Source organism: Ammodytes marinus (assembly GCF_949987685.1).
Source record: "Ammodytes marinus genome assembly, chromosome: 12".
NCBI lineage: Eukaryota > Metazoa > Chordata > Actinopteri > Uranoscopiformes > Ammodytidae > Ammodytes > Ammodytes marinus.
The window spans coordinates 10,409,304-10,435,600 of NC_137216.1; the positions used below are offsets into that span (position 1 = coordinate 10,409,304).

General features: G+C 41.6%; 2 protein-coding genes across 2 annotated transcripts in view; both read right to left on the minus strand.

The window, feature by feature from the left end:
* Positions 1 to 17,012, minus strand: part of clasp1a (cytoplasmic linker associated protein 1a) — an 88,929-nt gene extending 71,917 nt beyond the window's left edge. The window contains 2 exon segments of the mRNA XM_080038404.1: positions 13,967 to 14,711; positions 16,896 to 17,012. Of these exon segments, the coding sequence (XP_079894530.1) occupies positions 13,967 to 14,161 (195 nt within the window). The 5' untranslated portion in view covers positions 14,162 to 14,711; positions 16,896 to 17,012.
* Positions 17,013 to 17,409: 397 nt separating this feature from the next.
* Positions 17,410 to 22,819, minus strand: nifk (nucleolar protein interacting with the FHA domain of MKI67). Its single transcript, XM_080038391.1, has 6 exons — positions 22,605 to 22,819; positions 21,666 to 21,794; positions 20,624 to 20,732; positions 19,611 to 19,822; positions 19,052 to 19,105; positions 17,410 to 18,639 (listed from the first exon to the last, which is right to left on the minus strand). The coding sequence occupies exons 1-6, from the start codon at positions 22,725 to 22,727 to the stop codon at positions 18,439 to 18,441; spliced, it is 828 nt and encodes a 275-aa protein (XP_079894517.1). The 5' UTR covers positions 22,728 to 22,819; the 3' UTR covers positions 17,410 to 18,438.
* Between the last annotated feature and the right edge of the window lie 3,478 nt (positions 22,820 to 26,297).

Consider the following 26,297-nt stretch of genomic DNA (forward strand, 5'->3'; position numbering starts at 1 on the left):
TTCTTCAATTCAATTCTATATATTTATTTGTATCATCTGATGCATTCAGAATAGTGCTCTGGATGAGATTAGAAAGTGAAAGACAAACTATCATCATGATCTGTCACGTTTGATGGTTAGCCACATAGAGCTAAATAAGCACGCAACTACAGTATTATTGGCACACGATAGGTCACTAAAGTTCAAAAAGTCAAAAGGAATTCATTTTAACATCAGCAGGCAGTCAGCAAAAGCTTCAGAATGAGGCCAGCAGCATGCATCAGTACTGCTGTTATTGCAGCCCTGCAGGTCTTGGGGCTTTTTAGAAAGCAGAGGGAGGTCAGACTAGAGGACAACTGTCTCTCTCCCTTTGTCCAACTATCCACACACTCATCCTTTCACTGCTCCTTGTGTGTGAGGGCTCCGCTGTAACATGTCGGGGCATGTACTGTATAACAGCGACACAAATGTTCACTCATGTAAACTCGATAGCTCTCCCATTATTCACACATCAGCAAAATGACTGTGTTAAATCAATGGGGGTCCAGAATGTTACATGATAATGCAGCAATAAGACGATCCAGCTCAAACCAATAGATCTGTGTTGTTTAAGACGAGATAATGTTAGCGAATACTATGTTCCATAACATTAATTCTTTCATAGAGTATAAATAAAAGGTCGAAAATGCAAAATCAAGTGTTTATTTGACTATGCCTTGTATGTTTGTGGCTGTATATTTATCCGATACAACCATCTTTAACGGCCATTTTCTCAAGCTTAGTTTTTCTTCAATTATTTTAACTTCTAAAGCACTTACAACATAATTATTCTTAGCACTATCCTAAAGGTTGTTGAAGAAGCATTTGTTTGGTATGTTGTTAATTATCTGATTTATAATATGTTGTATTCTTAAAATGCATTTTTCAGACTTGTACATAGTATTTCTTTGATTTATAAAATGAAAAAAGTATTTAAAATCTGTTCTGTAAAAACATTGGACGCTTATATGTTGTCAACATGAAAATAGAGATTTTAGCTCTGGCATTATCTCACATCTAGATTTGGTTTTTAAAGAGATACAAATTTACACACTTAGTATTATTATAAATACAAAAAATAACTGTTTAAATGTAAGTTATGAACTGGCACAGTTTCATGACGATATATACGAGTTAAAAATACATGTCACAGAGTCATAACACAGAGGTAGCCTTCTAACATCATAACTACAACTGACTCATATTAATGCCAATTTCTCATGTGTATGTTTCTGGATAGGTTTACAATGTGTATTGCCGTGTTACTATTGCCATCTCTTTGGCATACCAGCTGCCATACTAGCTTGTGTGTGTGACAAAAGCATATCGTGACACTGAGCATATCTAAGTATTAAAGTCTTTAATCTGCCTTCTAGCACATTTCCCTGGAACATGAAGGCAACCAGGATATTTCTGCAGTGTACAACACAGACTCTTGCCTTGTCCCTGACACAGTGCGCTTCCCTGATGCTCACTTAAGACCATGACAGAGCACATTATTAGCTGCACAGTCCAATCCAGGGCTTCCTTCCTGCGGGACTCGGCTGACTCAGCACAACAAATTGCCGAGCTGATAACACAATACGGGCTGTTGGCGCTCGGGTGGGCTGAAAGTCTGACATAGAAAACAACACGGACAAGAGCAAATGATAGGGAAACCTGCAGGAGGAAAAATACTTATTAGAAATTGTGCAAGAGCATAATCCTAGGATTATACCAAGTGCTGCACATTACACATTCCTATGAGGATGACGTGTCTGTATTTCCCAAGAATATCAACAGCAGGTTGTCACTCAGTCAACTTCACTTTATTGACCGATGCATACAAATGTAATGTATTTTTTTATTTACAGCTAGGACAAAACAGACTATTTTAACAATCTTTCTATACATCACAGCTGGATAAACCCAACTGCCTGAGTCACACATGTTCAGGTAGACGGTTGTACTGCATTAAAAATGCCCCCTAAATAATTTCACTGTGTGTATGCTTTCTGTTTAGTAATATCCATGTACCTTTAACATCCATATCTATCCAAGCACCACCACCCCTTAAAACATTCTTTCAATGCATTTCTTATTCTTTGTTTAGAAAACACTACCCTTACACACATACACAGACAACTAAACGTAGACATAATATTACCTACTACTCTCTTTACAATTCATGACGGTGAGGTCACTCAGTCTAAAACAAATCCAGGGTCCAAATAAAAAAGATTAAAAAAAAAGGTATTGACTCCCACAGTGATAGTTGAAGTGATAAGATCCTGTCTCATGGTATGATAAACCGAGGCGCATTGTTTTGGAATTTGGCATTTCAAAACTCACAGATGTATTACTCAAACCTGCCTCCCTGGATCGCATTTCATCTCTACTTAATCATCTCATCGGTACCTGAAGCAACAAGCCCGAAACAAAACAACCACAACGTGCGGAGCAATTTGCAGTCCCTGCATGCCCTTTAAGCCAGCCTATCCTCTACAATTATAAGGAGAATATGAACTCCTTTGCCCCCTTAATGACAATATGCAAGTCAGAGCACAACAAAATTCTCCCTAATATTTCTCTGAAGGCAGACCTGAATAGTTGATTGTGTTTAGAAGAAATGTGTGGGGTGGACATATAGGGAGAAGATCCAGCAGCCACACTGATAATATGGAATGGCAACTTTCTCTGGACTCTGGTTTATGTCTACATTCAGGTATAATATCCTCATCTAGCTCCAGAGATTACTGTGTGCAATCAATTGTGTCTAGCATCGCACATTTAGGGGTCCAACATCAAAAACAAAAAGCAGGAAATGAGTATAATATGTCCTCTTTAGGGAGAGGCTGCAGTGTGCAATCTGCCATTAAAAAAGGGACAGTGCAAAACGTGCCTATGTGCCACAAAAAGGAGTTACTGTGTATTACCCTGCACAACACAAAAAGAAAAAAAAATAAGCTGTAATTGAAACATCAGTGTCTTCACACAGAAGGTTGCACATTGCACTCTCTTTGATGTTTGCGATATGGAGTTCAGCTGACACACACACACACACTCAGCTGATCAATGCCTGCAGGTTCTCGTCAGGCCCAAACACACCCTAAAAGACACCGCTGTGACAAAGTGTAAAAAGAAAAAAGGCGTCTATTCCTCTCACATATATAACGTGCTGCCATTCCTCCTGAAGCAATGTGGTCCACCTCAGGTGCAGCGACCTGGATAATGTGTCACAGTAAGTTAATTACATGAGTGTCTATGGCTTCAGGTGTGTTCACAGTTCACACCCCCCCGCTGTTCTTTGATATAGGCCACAGTCAGAGAGGTGAAGACAGGGCTTTTCATCCTTGATGCACTTGGTTCCCTCCTTGCGAGTGGTTGGTGTAAGCAAAGAGCAAACCCCGGGCCTCTAAACATGTCATTCACAATTAGCTCTTGGATTGGACAGTTGTAACTTATCAAATTAGACGTGTCATCAGCTTGGGGAGAAAGAATCTTAGAATACCATTTTAGGAGTACCATGTACCATTACATACACACTATGAGCATCAATCTGTCTAGACTGCGGTTTTCCCTCAGTTCATTATATTTTGCGAGGACAGAAAACATTGTTCCTGGCCTTGAGATGAGACAGTCATCCACCTTTACCCACAATGCCTTGCTTTGTTTTTGTCCAAGACAGGACTGCAAAATAAACCTAACCTCTGTCCCAATTTTGTAGGTCCATTTCACTCCTTGTTCCTTTTCCCATCATGGAGGTTTTACGGCTTTGATTCCCATGCATGTAGTGAACAGAATTACCATTAGTTTGCACCTCTGCCTAAAAGTTACAAAGGCCCAATTGGTATTATATTGGTTCATTTTTACTAGAATAAGACTTTTAGTCTGTGAGTTTAGTTAAGTGTAGTCACTAGGGCTCAGTAACACAATGACATGCATGGGACCTAAATACAGAACCTTTGCCCAAATAGCAAAACCTTCCAATTTATATTTGCATTGGTTTGTCTCCGGATACAAATTAAGTGTGAGGGCAGATTTATTTGTAACTATCTAATTGATCTGTGTTTCATATGTATATCACATCAGTTTGCCTTTCCTCTAAGAATGTGCTGACAAAACAGTTTCTTAAACTATTTTAAGGTTTATTGTGGCTGACCACAATAAACCCCTGAGACCTGTTTACTCTATTAACCATCTGTTAGTTGACGCCCCTGTTGTTGAATGGGGCCTTAAATGCTCTGTTTGACCATCACATATTGTCAGTCCCATCGGGGGCTGACCGTGTAGGTCTGAAGCTTTACACTCTGTACTCTGTTGTTTTGTCTTATTATTATAAATGTAATTAAATTCTTAAATTCTCTGTGAGTTCTATTACAGCATGTCGGAATATTGAATTTCCCCGACATCAAGCATGGGTCAAAAGCAATTCTCCTATTGGTCACAACACTGATGCATCATCCCCATCATCCCCTTTTTTGTTCCTTTCAGAAGATCAAAATGCAGTTCCAAGCTTGAATTTTTTTTTAAACCCTCAAATTAAAAAGGCATACAGAACGCAGAAAGCCATTGAAGGTTTGAGCCTCCCAGGTCTTTCAAAGGTTAACAGCCAATGACTGCAAATGATTTCAAACAGTTGCCAAGACTGCAACGGACATGTAACAATTGATTTGATTAGTCTATGGTCGCTATTGAAGGCAGTCAATAGCAATTGAATTTATCCGTCGGTTGTTGATTGGAATTTCAAATGAAATACATGACCTTACATTCACAGTGTTTTGGGGGACAAAAAGGGAGAGCCCGTGTCACTTTTTACATGTAGAGGCTGATTTGTAAAACACGTAAGGCTGATAAAAGGAAAATCAGACTCCATCTCACGTGCATCAGATATCATGCAGGGACCTGACCAAATCTCACACACACACACACACACACACACACACACACACACACACACACACACACACACACACACACACACACACACACACACACACACACACACACACACACACACACACACACACACACACACACACACACACACACACACACACACACACACACACACACACACACACACACACACACACACACACACACACACACACACACACACACACACACACACACACACACACAACTGCTAGTTTACCTCCGGAAAAACAGTTGAGCAGATTAAATAAGAGATCAGATTAGGACTACTGGGTCAGCACCACAAAGGGTCCCACCACTGGACAGATTTTTGCTGGCGGTGATCATTAGATCAAAACAAGATTTAAAGCAGTTGGCAACACACAAAGGGATCATCTTTTACACAGCAGAATCTGTAAATAGGCCAGGAAAGCATAGGTGGCATTCAGTGAGAGGGATAACAAAAAGAGAGTCTGGAGATTCCTAAGGGTTTAAAATAGACTAGTGAGAGGAAGAAAGGGGAAGCAGAGAAGAGTGTGTGTGTGTGTGTGTGTGTGTGTGTGTGTGTGTGTGTGTGTGTGTGTGTGTGTGTGTGTGTGTGTGTGTGTGTGTGTGTGTGTGTGTGTGTGTGTGTGTGTGTGTGTGTGTGTGTGTGTGTGTGTGTGTGTGTGTGTGTGTGTGTGTGAAAGAATGAATGAGTCAGAAACACTACAGTAGCAGACTAGATAAAAACAGAGCATAGACAGCAGAGCATGTGAGTGATGCAGAACAGCAAAGAGAAAAGGGGCTAGTTGATATGTTTCCAGGTAGCAGGAGCGCCATCACTGCACTCATCCTCTTCCTACTCCCTCCCTCCTTCCCTCCCTCTCTCTCTCTCTCTCTCTCTCTCTCTCACTCACTGCTGCGTCATTGACATCATGGCGCAGCCCTGTTGCTGAGCTGGCTCCATTGCTGCCATTGGACACAGACAGACACACAGACACAAACACACACCCTCGTTCCTGCATAGGGCACACACTCAGCAAAGGCAGGGTTCACTGCACACCACACAGCTACTGCAGCTAGCCATCACATTATCACAACATTACTTGAAAGACATGATTTCTTCTGCCATAAAAGATTTTACGAATTGATATGGTTAATTTTATCTGTGTATTAAGGATTTTTAACTTTATGTATTTAACTAGCTTCACTTATTAATTGGTTGGTATTATACCATTTTACTTTTCTATTTTTGGTATATCCTTTTTTTTTGTATTTCACTTAATATTGTTACCTATTCTTTGTTGACATATTAATCCATCTAAATCCTGGTATTTCATTTGATATAACTTTTAACATGTATTTTTACTTCAACTGCAGAGAGTTTGACGCTGGTGTTTCCTCAATGTTTTATGACTGCGTTTCTAATTAGCGTCTGCTAATTTGTGTAACCTTTTGTTTATTCAAAGTGCTATATAGTAAAGTTTGATTGATGCAATTTTCCTGACACGTGTTTACAGCAGCATGCAATATGGTTAGGTAGGCATTTTAAAATGAATCCTTAGCCTTGGGTAATGGATAGCTTCATAAAAACATTGAAATTGTTAAGGATACTGCCTCTTTCTACATGGAGTTACTTGAAAATTAATTTGATTCAACAATGTCTGTAGTCACCTGAATCTACCAACACTAAACTTGATGGAGATACAATGTTGTGCTGCTGACCTTTGTCGAAATTGTAACCAAACTGCAGCAGCTAAGGCTTATTCCGCCCAGTAATCCCAGACCCAAATTAATGTGCTTCCTAACATACTAAACACCCAGCTGAGAGAGAGAGTGAAATATTTATTGGGCAGCTTTTCCTGCCAAATGAATAATAGTGCTTTCTCAAAATATTCACACAAAAGGAGTATTTTCATACAGTCAGTAATATCTTACATTTTGAGCTAATACTCAATTATTTGCATTCAAGTAAACAGACAGTATTTGCCAGTCAAATAATGACCTCAACACATTGTACTTTGCTCTTTGATATATGACCATAAGAAAAGATGGTTTAACAATGGGTATTTACTGACTTAGAACTATATGAGAAATGAGACCAGTTATCAGAAGACATCCTTACAACAACAACCAGTCGACCTAGTTTAGTTTGAGTAATACTGTAGTGTACACAACCATCACCTCCTGACTTCACATTTTACCCATCAACCCTCAAACAACCGCCCCCTCTTTTCTCTCTCAGACACACACACACACACACACACACACACACACACACACACACACACACACACACACACACACACACACACACACACACACACACACACACACACACACACACACACACACACACACACACACACACACACACACACACACACACACACACACACACACACACACACACACACACACACACACACACACACACTTTGTGTTTTGTAAATCAGCCAAATGTCATAGCAGGAGCAGAACACACACACGCACTGTGTGTCATGTTGAAGGCTTCCCTTCAACAGCAGAGCGCTGTGTGCTGCAGCTTTTCCCCTGAGCTCTGCACAAATCTCTGCTCCCCGGGTCCACAACATTAACATGGTTTAGGATTAACATCTAACATGGAGTTATGCCAAGGCTCCAAAGTTCACTGTGGGCCAAAATGACCGCTTCACTCAGGAAATGGACCCTGAGGTTTTCACCTGGCGTACTCCGTGCACATTGGCTCACACACTGTAAACACATTATGCGTTACAAACGGTTACAGAGGCTCCTTGTCATTCAAACTGACTTCAGACTTACACTCCAGCCACATTCCACACACCTCCACAAAGTGCAGATGCAGTAAATGAATGAGACATATTATTGATCAAGTAAGCCCATGAGGAAGAGAGAGACAAACACATCCAGAGACAGACAGATTCACTACGGTGTGCTGAGGGAAACGCAGCACACAACCTGTAGCCAAACACAAACTGTGTAGACAGTGTACTTTGAAAGGACTCAACAGCACTGTGTTTGAATTGGAAACCTTTAGGTGTCTGGGACCCACAATCTCCTAGAACCTCTTAAAGGTCATCCAACATACGTAGATCAATCAGGATGCACTTCCATTTGTGCCAGCTCAGGAAGTAGGTGAACGTGCCAACCTGCTCCTGTGCTAGTTAGTAAACTAGCAGTTGGGGAAAGCACTTATCCAATCCAATATCAGTGATGAGTCTGTTATTTCTGCGATCCACGATCGGATATCTGACTGACGCCAACAAACCACTGATCTATCTGCCAATCCAAGCAGAGATAGTCAGAAGGCAAGGACAGCCTAAAGACTTAAATATTCTGATATTGGGATAATAGCCACTTTACTTCTGCTGGTCTCAGGTAGCACACGCACACTTAGCAGTGTTGTAATGTGTACAGAGAATACAGACGACAAAGGCAAGCACTTAAAATGTGGCCAGAGGGAAACGGGTCTCTTGCCTTTATAACCCACATTAGTCGCCGTACAATATCCTGTTGAGACATCATATTCCCCCACAGGGCAACAGACGCAGGCTTTTTATGAGCGAGAACTTCAAAGTGATGTCATTCAGCTGCACCCTTGAGCCTTTAGCATTGAGCGGTCAGCTAGTCAATCCTCCCTATAACCACAGACTACAACCTGACACACACAAAGGGCTCTGACTTTTTGGTCTATTCTCGTTTATGAAACTGAGGCAACAACTTTTCACATTGTACCACTATGATTGAGTTACACAAGCTCAAAGTTATACAGCACATGAGAGTGGTGTATGTTGAAGAAAGACAGTGGACATTGGCGGCCAAAATGTTTTTTCTCAGGAAGGTGGCAGGCGTCTAGGAGAGACTGAATAGAGGCACTGTTCCTTTATGTGGAGAGGACCCAGTTGAGGTGGTTTGGGCATCTGGTAAGGATGTCCCCTGGGCGCTTCACCAGGAAGGTGTTTCAGGCACGTCCAGCTGGGAGGAGGCTCTCAGGGAAGAACTGGGCCTTGGTGGAGAAATGATATCTCTACAATGGTCTGGGAATGCCTCGGGATCCCCCAGTCAGAGCCGCTTAATGTGGCCTGGGAAAGGGAAGTTTGGGGTCCCCTGATTGATCTGTTGCCCTTGCGACCCGACTTAGTCTGCTGTACCACACATGAACTTCAAACAATATCCAGATAATCTGATCTGGAAAATGTTTGGAACTACTTTTTCACTTTTGGAAACAATCCAGGTAGTTTGGGAGAGGGCGGGGCCTGGGTAAGAGCCTGCAGCAGGAGGCAAGAAATGATGCAAAAGGTGCGCTGCAAAGACTTCAATAGATTGTACGGTCCGAACAGCCAGAAGCTCAATGATCTCTTTATCCCTCCAATTGCGGTCCTTTTCCTGGTAATAATTGTTTCAAATGACTCTCCCCCTTAGCCCCAGCCATTTGTATGTTTCCGGTCACTTGACAAACACGTTGATATTGATATGTCCAGCCACCTCTCCGGACATGAGGCTCACCAGGATTTAGGACTAGGGGGTCGCCAGGGTGAAGCTAGGGTGAAGTCTCAGTTGATTAATCCGGATATCCGTGTTCACACTTACAGCTCACCCAGGTAAACTCTAAATACAGAGTCACACAACAGTGCATGTGTGTAAGGGACTTTGGAGTCCTTCTTGTGACACACATGACAAAAGCTGTGCCTGTGCATCTGATGCTTTTTGGTCTGAGACCAGATAACAGCTGTCTTTGTAGAAGGAAGTGGGAGAAAATGGTGTTACTATGATCCAATGTACACAACAGTAATACGTCGTGGAGAAAAAGCCTTTTCATACCAGGAAATAGGACGAGAGACCAAACACTCAATGGCTCCCCAGAGACAGCACCAGTCCTCTGCTACGATTCTGAGAATCACAAGCTTGGACACATTTCACAAACACTTATAGCTGGGCTGACAGGAACCCAGGGGAGGCAGGGTGGTCATGCTAGCTTCCCAATGCATCTGTGGTTCAAAGATTTAGAGAAACTGAACACAGGCCTGGGACATAGAGTTAGTGTGGGGTACATTTCCAGCTTGTTTTGAGCCCTTGGAACGAGAAAAAATACCAAATAATACACTGCAGCAAGCAGCTGTTGAATTGTCCTTAAAACTAGGAGTAAGATTGCAATGAAAATGCTGTCTCCCAAATGATGCAGTCATCTTGTATGCGGTGTAACAGACTTTCTGTATATCATATCATATTGGTGCTCTGTAAGACAAAATCTACATGAGGAATGATCCTGTGAAAACCTTGTCTGTGGCCAGTTTGGGCCATTCGACCCAGACAGCATTATGGTTGGCACCAGTTTGTCTGAGCAATCAATTCAAGGAACATCAATCCGGAAACCAATCATGCCAGCCTTCATTGATTTAGTGAGCGTGTGCATATGGAGTGGAAGGGATGGAACTGATGGAGAGGAGAGGAGACGTGAAATATAGTTACAGCCAAGACTGTTCTCCTGGAGGCAGGTAAGGTGTGAAAAAGAGGGAGGAAAAGGGAAGGGAAGTACAAAACCTCACATCCTTGTTTAGTGTTTGTTTACTGCCATTTTGTAGTTCTGCAGCATTCCGAGTTGACGTGGTGCTAAATCTGTCAAACAAACTCAAATGCAGCAGTCGCACAGGAGGTGCTTTGAATACAAATGTCAATTTATTTTCTTGGCTTTCTAGGTGTGAGCCTTTTCTAAGTGTCATTAATTCAAATTCTCAGAATTCTCCAATTTTGTTTGGTTTAAATCATAGCATACATTTGGAGAAGGCCTTTAAACAAGTCAAAGTGAACTGTGAACGGTAAACTAAAAGTTAATGCAAGGAGAAGTGATGTCTCATGTCTAAATTGTATGGGGAAATGACTTGCATAATCTCTAATCTAGAGTCATAAGATTATTTTGTTTAAAACATATTGAGCCATTGCAGTCAGTCAATGCCGTTGGCAATGTGACTGAAGCTGATTTGAGTGTTGTGCTTTCTGTATTAGGGTCAGATAACTGCACATTGGCATGAAGTGTGATGAAATGCAGCTGAATTGAATAGAGATGGGATTCAGATGTGTGCTGAATGTGAATGTACACAAGTGCTCTTGGGATACTGCTGAATGAAGCGCGAGCTGGGCGCGGTCTTTGGATGGCACAGTACAAGATGAATTGCAAATTATGGAGCAGAGAGGGAACCCTTGACTTGAGGAGCAGCATTAGCAGATATGCTAATGCCCAGAAACACACAACTATCACGCTAGAATGTCTAGAAAACATCAGAGTGGTTTTAGGTTGCTTTTGGGAAAAGTGCCGCCCCTCACTCACTATTGCTTCCTTAACAGCACCGCACCTCTGCATTTAGCCAATCAGGAGGTGTGTGCAGAAATCAAGTTGATTGAGCAGTTGAAACCAAAGCTGGGATGTGGCCGCTGACTTGACACACCCTGAGAAGGAAGGCACTAACAAAAGGAGATCACTGGGAAATGACAACTGCATCGAGAGGTGTCCATCTACAGCTAACATGACTGTTCATTTGAAAATTGCATTTGCATGAATCATGCACATGGCTCTATTTAGAAAGAGTCAGAATAGCATGGCAACAACTCCCAGTGATTTCCATTCTTTCTGCTTCTTGAAGAAGGACATTTCCATGACACAGCTTAACTACTGTGTATGGAGAATATGCTTGGCAGGAGGATGTATGGGTGTTGGTTTTCAAGTTTGTCATAGGATGGATAAAATCCTGGTACAACAGGTAATGTGATCGAGCACAATCCTACAACTAACAAAAAAAAATGCAACTGTCAGTTAACATGTGCTTGAGTAACAGTTGGAAGCCCGAAACGTCCCAATACAATAATATTTGAAAGTGCAAAACATCTTTCCTTTGCACTCCTTTAGACTGTAATTTACAGGACAAACAGTATTCTTTTTTTCTTTCAGTGTCCTTGAAGGGGCCTTTTGTGATGTCTGAAAAACTGCTGAGAAATAATAACAGTACTGCTATAGAAACAGTTTTCTTCCCCCAACAAAAGAATTTGTAACTTTTTGGTCCATCTTATGTTGCAGACCCAAACTAAACTATATTGTTATAGCTTGGAATTATGTTATAGTCCCACCAGTCAGGGATATAAGGAAGATTACACACATTGATTGATTTACTGTGCAAAAAAAGAGTTTTCACCTACACTTGACTTGTGGGTTAACCAACTACAGTCCAACAACAACAACCTAATGTTTGTTATCTAAACAGCAAACGTGTAGGAAAGGAAACACTATCAATGTAAGAGTGTTAAAAGACTGCAAAGCTCTTTCTTTAAACAGTTGCTTAGTATTAGAGGCATCTGCTCAAAGCTCCATTTATGGTGAATGAATTTATCACCCTCTCTCTCTCTCTGTCTCTTTCTCTCAAACTAAATAGTTTCCACATTAGTTGCCAAGTGATCAGCTTGGCCTGTGTGTGCAGCATACTAGCCTTTGCATGGCTAACTGACAACACAAGGAAATCCCACTGAAAGGTGTTTTTCTACCAGCCCTATAAGAAAGGTAAAACCAGGGGAGATGTCATCACCTGTGTTTGATAGGTTGACAGAAAGACTCGCCTAAGCCTTCCCCAGCTTTAAAGCACCCAGAAACCACATGAGAAACACAAAGAAAGCGAGGTTATGCTTTTGACCATTGCAATTTTAAAAGCAGTGCTTACAGCAGGAGAGATGATTTGATGCATTTTTTAGAGAATTCTATACTGAAAGGGTTCAAGAAGTATAGCCGCTACAATAGACCCAAGGCCAAAACGTAGTTTGGCACATTGCAAGGTATGTTTACTGTCCAAAGTTTTGACTTTTCTTTGTGAAGCCCCATATCTGCCAACCCTGGGCCTTCCAAACCTTGAGCTGTAACCAGCAAAGATCCAAATCAATCCTTTCTTACGTCGGTCCTAAACCCATATTTCAAACTCTCCCTGGCCTCTCATCACCATTTCATTCAGACATTTGCCAGACTACTTGGAGCAAAAACACAGCAGTGCAACACACATGGTAATTTGCAGCACATAAAAAAAGTAACTGTCCCGGCACGACATAGCATCCCAGAACAGAGATTGTTGGAGAGAAAAAAGCGCTAGTGAAAGCCTTCCCCATCCTGGCGTAGCTACAGTATGTAGGGCATCGGGGGCAGGCTTGGCTTTGTTCAGGCAGATAGCTCTGACATTTCAAAGCCCTACATAGAGAGAAAAGCAGCATATCCCAACATGAAATCAGAGCTTCAGTAAACAATGTAGTTTTTACAGTTATGGCACAGACAAGCAAACCTGTGGTCGGGCCCCGAGAGGACTGCTGATGTCATCACAATTAAGGGTCGGATAAAATGCCCTAGATTAAACCTCCAAAATAAAGCACAATCAATCACAGAAGAAGAATGCGAGCCGGCTCGATGGTGAAGGGAAACACTATTGCTATGTGCCTTTGCCTGCCTGAGAACATTTGGCTTTACTGCACAGCAAACAGTCCCAAAAAGTGGAATTTCCTTCTCAAACAATCTAGAAAAAAGGCCATTATATGGCTGGACAATGAGATGGAAGGGCAGTCGAAACAGGGGGAAAAAACATTCTACAACATGCTTACACTGTAGCACAGATATTTTCAGTAGTATATTTCAACATTGCTGTACATGAAGAGAATACACGCACCATATCTAAAAGACAGAGAAGTTACTCTGAACCCTTTATCTCAAACATGAGCATAACACAGTTAAATGAGCCATAACAGTGATAATAACCTAATAAAATATAGGCAAAACAACACCTCTAGCATGCTGTTTGCTACTTACACTGATGAGAGGAGACTGGTCCACAGTTGACAGAACATTTCAATGGGTCAAAAATTAGTTATTAACTGAATATCAAAAGTTCACCCACAGATGCCTGAGCACAGCAGGGTAGTGTACAAAATGGGGGTTAATACTTGAGTATAGTACAGGCTTGTACCAGAGAGTGGTTGCTGAAACCTGCCCAGAACTAGACACTGTCCTATTATCCCTCATGTTTTACTGCCTTGTCGGTAGAGAGCTTACCTTGAAGTTGCTGCAGTTGACCCAGGTGGTGGCGATGCCGTCCATCATCTTGTCCAGTGCCGTCTGATCCTGCTCCAGGTCATGGGACTTGTCCTTGTCCAGAATGTAATCAATGATCTCCTGTCCCACCTGCAGCCGCCGGCCCATGTCCTTCTGCAGAACCTGGGCCAGGCAGTTCTCCATGCTGGGCTCCATAATGCCTGGGCTTCTGATTTACCTCGGAGCTTGACTGGCTACTAGCAAATCCTCCCACCGCTCAAAAGCAGCGGTAAGTGACAGCTAAACAAAAGGAGTTAATGAGTGTGAGGCTGCTGCGTGACCCCCGGAAAAGGGAGAAAAAAAGAAAAAAAGAGGCTGGTGTACGTCGCAGTCTGCTTGTATTTTTATCCCAGAGGACAGGCCTTGTGTTTGTTTGTGCCAAGTGCTAGCCCGCTAGCAAGCTAAGTGGCCGTGCCCCCTAAGGATGGAGGGATGGATGGATAGCAGGGCTGGGGGAATGGCAGCAATGCAGCATGTGTGTGTGTCTGGACAGCAGCTGAGGAAAGTTGACTATTCACCCTTCCCACTGTGTTCTTTTCCCCCCCACCCACTCTTCTTCTCTTGAGGGAGTCGGAGCCAAACCGTTATAGCAGGGCTAGGAAGAGGTGGTTTTGGAGAGCAGCGTGCAAGGCAGCAAATGGAGAAGGATGGTGAGAGAGCTAGCTTAGAGCTCTGTGTCTTGTCCCGGGATCTGCCCTGGAGAGCCCTACAGGAGCACAAAGGACAGCAGACATTAGCAGTCAGTTCTTCATAATATCTATTGATTTAAATGGGATGCATAACTATTGAGTCATCCTGGTACACAGACTAAATTAATTTCAGACTTTCGAGCTTATAGTAAAAAGGGAGTGGTTTATCTAATAAAACAAGCTCAACCCGTCTTTGACACTATATGGCCAAAAGTATGTGGAAACCCAGGCTACACCTAACAATTAGGTTCCTCGCTTATTAATCTGACGATTATTTATATAAATAAATATATCTAGAAAAGTGAAAAGAGGGGGGGGTGGCGCTCGTGGTGTAGTGGTACATTTGAAAACCCTAACATATTCAATTCATCATCACATAAAGCAAAGAAAAGCAGCATAGTATGCAATTATCATATTTGGAAAACCAGATCATCTTTTGCATTTTTTGCTGGGAATAAATGCTAAAATCACAAGTAAATCTATCTAAGAATATTTATTTCTGTCTGATCTGATCAACTGAGCCAGTGCTTCTTACAAGACAAATTCACATTCAATAATATCAAACCAAATCAAATAAACAATTGCAATGAAATCAACATTCAATATTAACCAAGGTGACAAGAATCAAGGCTATGAATGAATGTGCCCACCAAAACACAATCCCCCCCCCCCACTCCCCCATCTCCGGCAGCCTTAAATACTCAGCTTGTCAACCTGCTACTGCCATGGAAACACAGGGAGGGGTGAGAGGGGGGTCGCGCTTCAGTCACAACTCCAAATGAATGGTGAGGCAAAGACGTCACCGCCACTGGCTTTATTTTCTCTAGCGGTTCTAAGCTGCTCCTTCAATATGCTAAGTGGCTAGGTCTTCCCTTCAAATAACCCCAAGCTTGTACTGTGTGTGACAACATTATCTACATAGTAAACAACAATGCTTAAAACTACCTCTATCAGATATGGGCCTGGACTATGAACTCTGTAGTGCCGTAAAGTGTGAATTACTTTCCCCTTGTTAGTGCAGTCATGGCACAACTCAAAACAATAAATAACGCGAGACATTGTCTTTAAAACTAGCTAACTACAGTAATATTTGCTATGTATTTGTTAGATTATTTAGCATAATGACAGAGATACACGTTGTCACCAAGGCAGAAGCAATGTATCAGACATAGGGCGTCTGGCTGAAGCTAATTTGCAGCCCTCGTCCCTGTCACGCTTTTAAATTCCACTTAAAAACAGACTGTGTGCTTGTGTGAATGTATTTTACATAAATGTGAATGCATTGACATTTAAGTTAAAGACAGTGTATGTGTGTGTCTGTTTTTTGTTAAGGCTTAAGTGTGTAATACATGTGAGTGATAATGCATTAGATATGTTATATGAGGCTTTTAAGTAATAACAATAAAAGCAATTAAGGTTTCATTTTGTTGTAGCATTATTATAGGAGTATACCACCATTATTGATCCTTGTTCAATTTAGTCTCACCCTGACAGCCACTCTACGGTTGTTTTTGTTGCACGGCACACACACTGTATCTGGACACTTTTGGGGACTGTACATAAACACAAATTGATTCACTGAAGACTTACCCAAACCCTAACCAAAAACAGTACTTGACTACAGCCAACCCAACCCTAACCAGACCCCATCCTCAACACAACCCTTAACCCAAAAATCACTGTTACCAATTGGGGCCACAGCTGGTCCCCAAATGCACGAGCCGTCCCCAATCAGCTGGTTTCAAGTCTAATGTGTGTCCCCGAAAGTCACTTAAATCAGAAAGCCTCACACACTCATACACACCTGTCTGCCTTTCTACATTAGCTGAGCTCCAGCTAGCTCAGAGCCTGACCATCACTGCTATTAGCTGCAGCCAGGCGAAGGAGAGCCATGACAGCTTCCAAACAATGCTACCGTCAACAGTAAACCTCCCAGCCCTGTGTAATGCCCCCGCAGTAATGACACGCTCGTTTTTTCTTTGTCACGCGTAGTTGAAACAACTGGCTAACATTTCCCTATGTGCCAGACAAGAGGAGGTGTGTGAGGAATAAAGGCTAAAGCTAGCCCGTAGCGAAGCCCTTCCTTTCAATGAAACGTCAGTTCGCAGCCGGGGCAGACAGACAGGCAAGGCAGCACAAAGAGAAGCAAATGAGGCGAGCAGGCTAGGAGGGGTACCCGTTTCATTCACCTTTCTACTCACCATATCCTGCTGAAACACACAGCTTGCGTTTGCCGTTGTAATGTGTTCAGTCTACGGCCTCAAATCTCCTCTGTCTTTCTCTTTCTCTCTCACACTCTCTCCACCCGGAATGCTGCCTGCAGGACAATAATGGGATCGTCGTGCGCAGGCGCAGTCGGTACATGGATGATGTTGGCACTTGGAAAACTGTCGCATGGCAATGCAAAAAGAAAAAAAAATGTCGGTGTTTCATGGGAGTGTATGGGCGACATCTAGTGGACACTTGGGGTCTGTGGTGGGGAGTGCAATGGTAGTTTCAACTAAATTAGCTGTATTTACACATCGACTCAAACAGAAAGATAACAGTTGGGAAGGGTTCCTGGTGGTTCAGAAAGTCATTGCTGGATTTATTGTGTCTCTGGCATTACATATAACTAGAAAAAGGAAAGTTATTAGTGATATTATCAACGATGGCTCTGTTCAACACAAGTGTGCCAGCATGCACAATAGACAACAGGACCCTGAAACTGAAGCATAAATGAAGCCATACTTTATTCTGTTTACACCTGTGCTTTTGTACATTGTTGAATATTGCGTTGACGATATCACATGCAGTAAACAAATACTTAAAATTACAGTGTTAATGTACTTCAGGTTTGAGTTCACTGCCAACTCAGACCCCTAACAGTAACATATAGTAGGTAGACACTAAAAAAAATCAAATATATATTTTCCATTCCAACATGGTTTTGTTTATTATTTATTGATCAATTAAGCAACACATTTTAATGCCTCCCGTTACATTTTCAGGTAGGCAGCATCTAATGGCCAAATATTTTGAGAAGCAGGGTGTGAATGAAATGGTAATATGCTACCATTTATTGCAATTCAAGTGCACTTTCCAATACATATACCTCAAATGTTGATATCGCGATAGGGATACATTTGATACATAATTTATGCAGCACTATTCTGTAATGACAAGCCCAAATGTCTCCAATTAAATGGCTCATTATGTGTCAATAAGTGTAAAAGATACACCAACCTTATGTATTAAAAGGGACTGCTCAAGAGTATATTCTCACAATCATTTATTTTAAAGACCATTAGTTTACATATTACAAATTTAACCACGCTTATACAAGTGTGGGTTTACAGCAAAAAAAAACAACATTAGCCGGTTTTGTGTCAACATTATAGCTCTATGGGGCATGGGACACCGCCTGCTGCCAGACTGAAGTCAACATATGCCCTTGTGAAAGAAGTCCAGACACATCTGTCGCCCATAAATCAGGCTCACTGTGATGGTTTCTGCAGCACTTAGCCTTTTGGTACTGACTGATGTATTGCCCACAATCATAGTGGGGAGTTGTCTTCCATTAAGAGCTTCTTTTCAAAACGTAATGTGTTTTCCCCACATACTGACACACACTTCTGTACACAGTTCATAATTATCATGTGACTCTCAAGGCGTATTATCAGAGAGCATACATGACCCTGATGTATGCGTCCGTTCACCGACTGCCCACATTGACCAAGTCCACATTGAAACGCAGAGGGGGTTTCACTTTGCCTCTGCGTCTTCTACAGAGGGTTCCTCGCCATCTTCTTCTTTCTCCTCCTCTTCCTCCTCCTCTGATGAAGAGCACTCGTCCTCCTTGTCTACAGCGGGCATCTTGAGGACGATCTCATCATCTGCATCATCGTCTCCCACCACCATGGACTTCCTCCTCTCCAGTAGGGAGGGAGTGCAGATGGGCGTGGTCTAAAAAAGGTGGGAGAGGGGGAGCTCATTAGTCAATTTGTCTTTTTCATAATGACATTTTTTTTTAAGTAGCAACAAACATTCATATGAGGTAGTCACACAATTATTGTAACTTAGTTCATGTCACAGGCCTGGGCTTAGTATAAAAAGTATATAAATACAAAAGAAAGAAATAGAGGGTTCAAAAATGAAATAAACATGTTTTCTTGATTATTTACAGCTTAAGTTTGACTTGGAGTTGATTGAATTGTTGGTACATGGGTTTTATCGCTGAGCCGCTAAATGACACGCAATAAGCTTAACGCACCACAGTACTGTAGGCACAGTTATCTGAGCCCAAGTCACTGATGCACCTGGGCTCATTTTCAGACTGTGCCAAAGCTACATAGATCAGCATAAGAGCAGGACTTACATCACTACACGTAGACGCATTCATAGAGTCAGAGGTCTTCTTCGCCTGGGCGGCCTGGAGAAGCAGAGGAACAATGGAGGTTAACATGGTCCACATTAAGAGAAAAGGGTATAAACACTAGTAAAGAAGCTCTACCATGTTGTGTCTGACATTACAACTTAGATTAGGGAAGGATGCAAGGTATCATGGCTCATTAGACATTTTTTGCTGCCATTTTAAGTTGAAGTAGCTGCAAGGAACTTTTAAATATTTCTGAAACAGTCTAATTTCTCCCGTGATGATCATAAATGACATGCAAAATCAAATTAGACCATCAGAGCAAAGAATGCTATTTTTATATAGTTGTTCTTAATGCCTTTGTCCGGCTTCGCTCACCCAGGATCAACAGCTGGCTTTGTAAAAAAAACACTACCGCTTTTGTCCAAAGGGGCCGCTAAAATTAACACAACCTGAAAGTTCTGCTTAGCCACTTTAATATTTCCACCTCGACACACATTGTAAACCCCCGGTCAAATCTTTGATTCTGGGCTGTGTGAATACAAATTAAAAGTCGACTTACAAATCCCGGGAAGTCGTAGTCGATGCCGTGCGCTGCCAGTCTCTTGCGGAGCTTGAACTCTTTGCGCAGCAGCTTGTCCTTCATCTTGGTGAGCTGCTCCTCTGTGTGTTTCTTGTTGTAACGGGCTACGGCGGGCTGACACGGCTTTTTGAATTCCCTCTGGGAGCCCACAAACAGCTTCTCATGCACCTTCTCTGGAGCAAGCACGTGACCTGGGGAACAGCAAGAGGCAACAGTGAGGCTCAAGATCTGAAAACACTTTACCCTTAAGAGTGAGGAAATGGACATGCGTCATAACAAAAGTGTGAACAAAAACATTAAATAAATAATGGCTTTCCTGTTATAAGATCTTGTAGATTCAGTTACAGATTTTTAATCATGGTCATATTTTAGTACCGATAGTATCTATAAGGTCATGAACAAGAAGCAGCTGTCCATCCATTATATATATAGCAAGATAAACGTATACAAAGTATGTAAGGTGCTATCATAACTTTTAATGGGTTAATTTCTTATACGCAAAGCAAGACAGGCCTTTTGACATGTCACAGTAGGAATAGTGTGTGTCATTTTACAATAATGGCTGAATTTAATTTTAAACCTGGAGTTGATTCAATGTTGGTACATGGGTTTTATCGCTGAGCCGCTAAATGACACGCAATAAGCTTAACGCACCACCGTACTGTAGGCACAGTTATCTGAGCCCAAGTCACTGATGCACCTGGGCTCATTTTCAGACTGTGCCAAAGCTACATAGATCAGCATAAGAGCAGAAGTCGGGACAACCAGCCCGGTTGAACGTAGGCTACTTGTAGGTCTGGGTCTCGTTTGTATAAAAGTATTGGCCTGATAGATGCAATGTGAAGTTTTGGCAGTAGCGGACTCTGTAACTAAATACTAGGCTACCGTTACAAGCCACCATTACCTTTACCAACTTTTACAATGGCTTTATATCGTTATATTATTTAACCATGTGTGTGTGTTATATTGACGTGTTCATGAACCGTACTCACATTTGATGAGTCTCTCTCCCATCAGGTAATTGTTCATGGTCTCTGCAACAATTTTGGCCACTTCATCACAGTCAAACTCCACATACGCATAGCCTTTGCTTCCACCTGTCTTCAAGAAACAGACACGAGACAATGGGTATCACATAGCTCACTTGTTTCATACCACACATCAGCATTTGTTTACGGCTAATCAGACTTCATTTTAAAAAGGTCACCTAATACTTTGCCCTGTTTTTTTAAACATTACTAATGGCTCCCCGGTGTGAGGTGAGACTCCCAAATCATGAGGAAAAAAAAAAAAAAAAAAAAAAAAAAAAAAAAAAAACTTCTCTCCACGTTTCTGAAAACCTGTGTTCAAAAACCCAATTCAGATTTCACTCCTCTTATGACATCATAAGGGGAGAAGCCACACACCCCTAATTATCAAGCTAACTTTGCACTACCTCCACTTGTGATAGGCCACACCCCTAAATCCCCCTGAATCCAACAGGCAATTAGATGTAGGGCCAATCAGAGCAGACTGGGCTTTTTGGAAGGCGGGGCTTAAAGAGACAGGCTCTAAAACGGACGTTTTCAGACAGAGGCTGATACAGAGGAGATTCAGCAATGGCACTGTGAGAAATATAAAGGGTTTTTAAGACACTACCCCATGAAAGCAAACTGTTTCTAGTAGAAACCCAAACAACAATTTTGCACCTGAAAATTACAATATTATGTGACCTTTAAAGTTACGTCCACATCAGTAAGTTACTTGAGTTCTCTAATTGCTTTTGTCGGCACATGGGTTTTATCGCTCTGCCATTGGGTGAGCAGGTGATAAGCTTAAATGTACCACACTACTTTAGGCTCAGTTATCTGACCTCAGACCACTGGCACATCTGAGGTCATTTTCAGTCCAAGCCAATCACCTTCAAATTAGGATCACTCAAATCAATCTTGTACATTCCTAAATCAGACTCAAGATGATGTTTTGACGGTGTATTACTGTTTAAATGCGTGAAAGTTGTTTTGTGTATTCAATCATTACCAATCATTATGTTACCTTTTTGCTCCTGGATAGCCGCACCCTCAGGACTTTCCCAAACTGTTCAAAGTAAGATTTGAGTTGAGGCTCAAACAGGCCGGTGGGCAGGTGTCCCACATAAACCACTCCAGGGGTTAGCCGGAGCCCCTGGAAAAACGCACAGAAAAACACATTACACAGGTGGTCATGCATGTTTATTTATACATTCATTGTGTGATAAATGCAAAACAAGAAACAGCTGTCCATCCATTATATAATGCACCTTTCAAATAAGATATAAACGCATACAAAGTACGTTGGGTGCTATCACAACTTGTAATGGGTGTATTTCTTATACGCCATGCAAGACAGGCCTTTTGACATGACACAGTAATAGTGTAATCTTACAATAATGGCTGAATTTCGTTTAGACCTGGAGTTGATTCAATGTTGGTACATGGGTTTTATCGCTGAGCCGCTAAATGACACGCAATAAGCTTAACGCACCACAGTACTGTAGGCACAGTTATCTGAGCCCAAGTCACTGATGCACCTGGGCTCATTTTCAGACTGTGCCAAAGCTACATAGTTCAGCATAAGAGCAGAAGTCGGGACAACCAGCCCGGTTGAATGTACTTGTAGGCCTGGGTCTCGTTTGTATTAAAGTATTGGTCTAAAACATGTATAATTGGCCTAATACATTGTAATATGAAGTTTTGGCAGTAGCGGAGCCCGTATACTAGGCTACCGTTACAAGCCACCATTACCTTAACAACTAGTACAATCGCAACCATATCTAACCAGTGTGAGATTAGGCAGAGCATTCACTGCGCTGTAATGTTTAATTATGTCACACAATTCGAAGGGTTGCGGAACAAAGTGCAACACCATTGGTAATAAGAACATATTGTGTTGAGTAAACGCAGCACCAGCAGCCTCGTGTAGACTGCCAGGGCCGCACTGTGAGCTATAGCTTACCTTACTGGACTTGTTCTTCTTCACCTCCTGAACTTTCTTTTTAAACTCCGACTCCTGTTTGGGGTTGAGGGCCAGCAGTTGTTTGGCCGGCGCAGTGGCCGTTTCTGCTTTACTTTCAGTCATTTTTCTGAATTAATGACACGAGACATAAGCTGCTAACTGGAAAATAACACCGACACGACAGACACTCTTCTGACTGCGAACCACGTTGGTGGCGTCTGTATCCGGTTTGCCCACGTGGGGACGACCAACGAGGCGAAGAGGGAAGGTTTATTTAAGAGTTGTAGCCGGTCGTAAACTCTGCACTGCGCCATCTACAGGCACGGAGAGGCTGACTCAATTTCAAAAGCACGCAGCAAACAATGCGGGTGACTGAGGTATGGAAGCCCGTCTTCGCCACATTAAAGTAACAAATATCATATTATACACATCAAGTAGGCCTATTGGTATTAATAATTATGACCCATTATGCTCCAATTATCTTATTATGAAACTTTATCTCATTATTATGATTTCTTATCCTCTGAATAAGCTAGGCTCGCTATCTTCACACATTTCCACAATGCACACACTAATAGCTAATATTCTTGTATGGCAGTAAGTAGGCCTATGGTAAGGCAAGTCATGTAGGCCTATATTCGGCCTTTACATTTAGTTACAATAAATTATTCCTTATTTCATGTTGTCACATTTTAATATTTCTTAAAATAATTAGCTATAGTCTTATTTTTTTGTGTCCTTTCTATTTTTCTATATGACTTAGCCTATCTCTCAATCTTACGGTGGCGCTGAGCATTCACCAAATATAAAAAAGTTTCACAGCTAATGTAGCCGTTAGCACACTCAGCGAGACCCGGTGGTGTATTCGCGCTCTGCCCAAAGAAATGTAATTATCATTCCAGCGTTAGGAAAGACAGCGACTGCGCATGCGTGATTGCCTTCCAGACTGTAATGCTGGTAATAATAACACAGTAACTCATTCTCCTACTTAGTACAAATATATTATATTCATTTTTTGCATCTAAAACGTTCTTTCAAAATGTAAACGCTGATCAAATACACACATGACACTTACAGTTCATGTATCTGTGTTCAACCATGAGGGTACAAACCCAGAAGTATAATGTGCTTACAATAGCGCCAAACCACCAGTACTACAATTTTTTTGAATGCTGATCACACTTATTTTATTCGATTCTCTACATGGGAATGCTTTCATGGTGGTACAAAGGAATGACAGTAAATAAAATAATAAGAGACATTTATTTTTGAACTTTATGTGATACTGTTATATGTTCCTTTGCACCTACATTATTTTCATATGGTTTCACTGCTCAACTCTGTAAACATTGACACTTCTCATTTCCTTGAACTCCCTGCATGTGCATGTGACAAATAAACTGTTTTAATCCTAAATACTGCCCTTGACCTGGCTCAATTTCTGAATTTGCTTGTTTGTTTGTTTTTAAAGAATTTCCTTGTGTTCGATTCATCTTCACTTGTTGTAACCACTAGACTTGACCGACCATGTCATCTAGTGGTGGAATGTGGTATAATAATTTAAAGCATTTAGGTGATTTTGTAAATCAGCATGACTGTCTGTCAACTCTGTATGCAGTCAAAATAGATTTTGGTATTCTAATGAGCACATGAAAAAAGTATGTCACTGAAACAACCTTACAAAGCTGAAAATTTAAATTTAAGTTTGGCCTGGCGAAACTTTCGTAGGGAACCAGACTGTAACACATGTAAGAACACCAGGCCTCCGATGTATTATGATCACTTTTAAAACAGTTGTCTAATTTCAATAGAATATATTCATTTATGAATTTTGATGAATAACCATTTTGTTTTTCTTGCAGTTATCACTACACATCCCAGGTCTGAGTCTTTCTTACATTAAGATATTAAGCCTTTCAACGGTTACACAAATAAAAACGTATATTATTGAGATTCTAATAACATTTGAGTTAAAAAGCAACTGCAAGTATTCATTCATCATTATTTTAAGACAAATTGCCTAATAAATGACAATAAAGTTTGTACATATCAAAAATCCCCTTTGAATAAAATAAAACACATTGAAAAAGTGACAGCCCTACTTTCATTTAAATATCTGTTTTGTTGACTTAATGTACTGAATCAACTGTTTGTTTATTTTTGAAAATGTGCCTACTTATTGCTTCAATTGACCATTTCATTTGTTATGTCTTATATTAATATAATGATCTCATGTAAAACCTGGAATCTATGAAAGACTGGCACTGTGGGAAAGTATTCAAGGACTCAGAGTAAAGGAGTAACTTAAAGGGAACATTCACGCAAAAATACACATTCTAATATTTTTAATTTATTATTCAGAAATTCCGATTGTCTGTAATGATGTAATGTGCCAGCTAAATAAAACACAAATTGGTGAACTGGCCCTTTTGAGGTGGAATGTAGAACCATCAGAGGATCTTAGGGGGCGGGGCTACATGAGGTGAATAGAATCAGAACACTGCATCATGGTGCTTTGATGATGTCACAGTGCACTCGTTGGAACCTTGAAAGGACACACTTGGGGCATCATAGTTATGTGTTGGCATTAACAGAGTGAACGTGTTACAGTTAGTGTTGGAAAATCAATAACCAGGTTTATCCCAGCTACATCCAAGCCAAATTATCAGTAAACTACAGTTGTCTCTTCAGGACAGGAACATGGACAGGTGGAACTCAAAGTGGGTACCCCCTGGGTGCATCGTTGTTGAAGAGAAAATTGAGGAGGCAATCATCTTGAAAAAGAAGAAAGAAAAGACAACAAAGATTCAGGATGAAACCGTACAGGGGCGGCAGGATTTTGACTTCGACTTGGAAATGGACAGACTACTAGCTCCATTGTCCCCAAAGTGCAAAACCCCTAAGAACTTTTCTGTTGAAGAGAAGATTGAGGAGGAACCGTTACAGGGACAGCAGGATTTCTCCTTTGCCATGAAAGTGGAAAGTGAACTCCAGTACCAATCTCCATGGTCCTCAAAGCAGCAACTTGCTGAGGACATTTCTGAAGAAGGAGAGCTTGAAGAGGAGATTGAAGAGGAGATTGAAGAGATGATTGGAGAGGAGAATGAGCAGAGTGTCAAACTGGAACAGCAGGATCTTGCCTTCTACATGGAAGTCGACATGATTCAAGTTGTTGAGAAGATTTCAGAGGAGGAACAGTTCGTTGATGATGTTCTGGAGCAGAGCCCTGAATCTACAAGAGAAGACTGCTACACTCCCTTTGAAGAAGATGAGGAAGGGTTTGTTGAGGACTTTCAGGAGCAGAACTCTCCCTCCATCAGAGAAGACTGCTACACTCCCTTTGAAGAGTCTGTAGAAGAGTTTGTTCAGGACCAGCGCTCTGAATCCACAAGGGAAGACTGCTACACTCCCTTTGAAGAGGACGAGGAAGACTTTGTCGCGGACTTTCAGGAGAAGAACTCTCCCTCCATCAGAGGAGACTGCTACACTCCCTTTGTAGAGGATGTGATGGAGTCTCTTGAGGATGTTCAGGAGCAGCGCCCTGCGTCGGGCAGAGAAAACCGCCACACTCCCTGCGATGAGGTAAGATTAGTGGCACGTGTGCTTACAAATAAAAACAGTAAGAAATACAAATGCAGGTGATAATCTGATTTAAATGACGTTTAGTCATAGTCATCTCCAACCACATCGCCC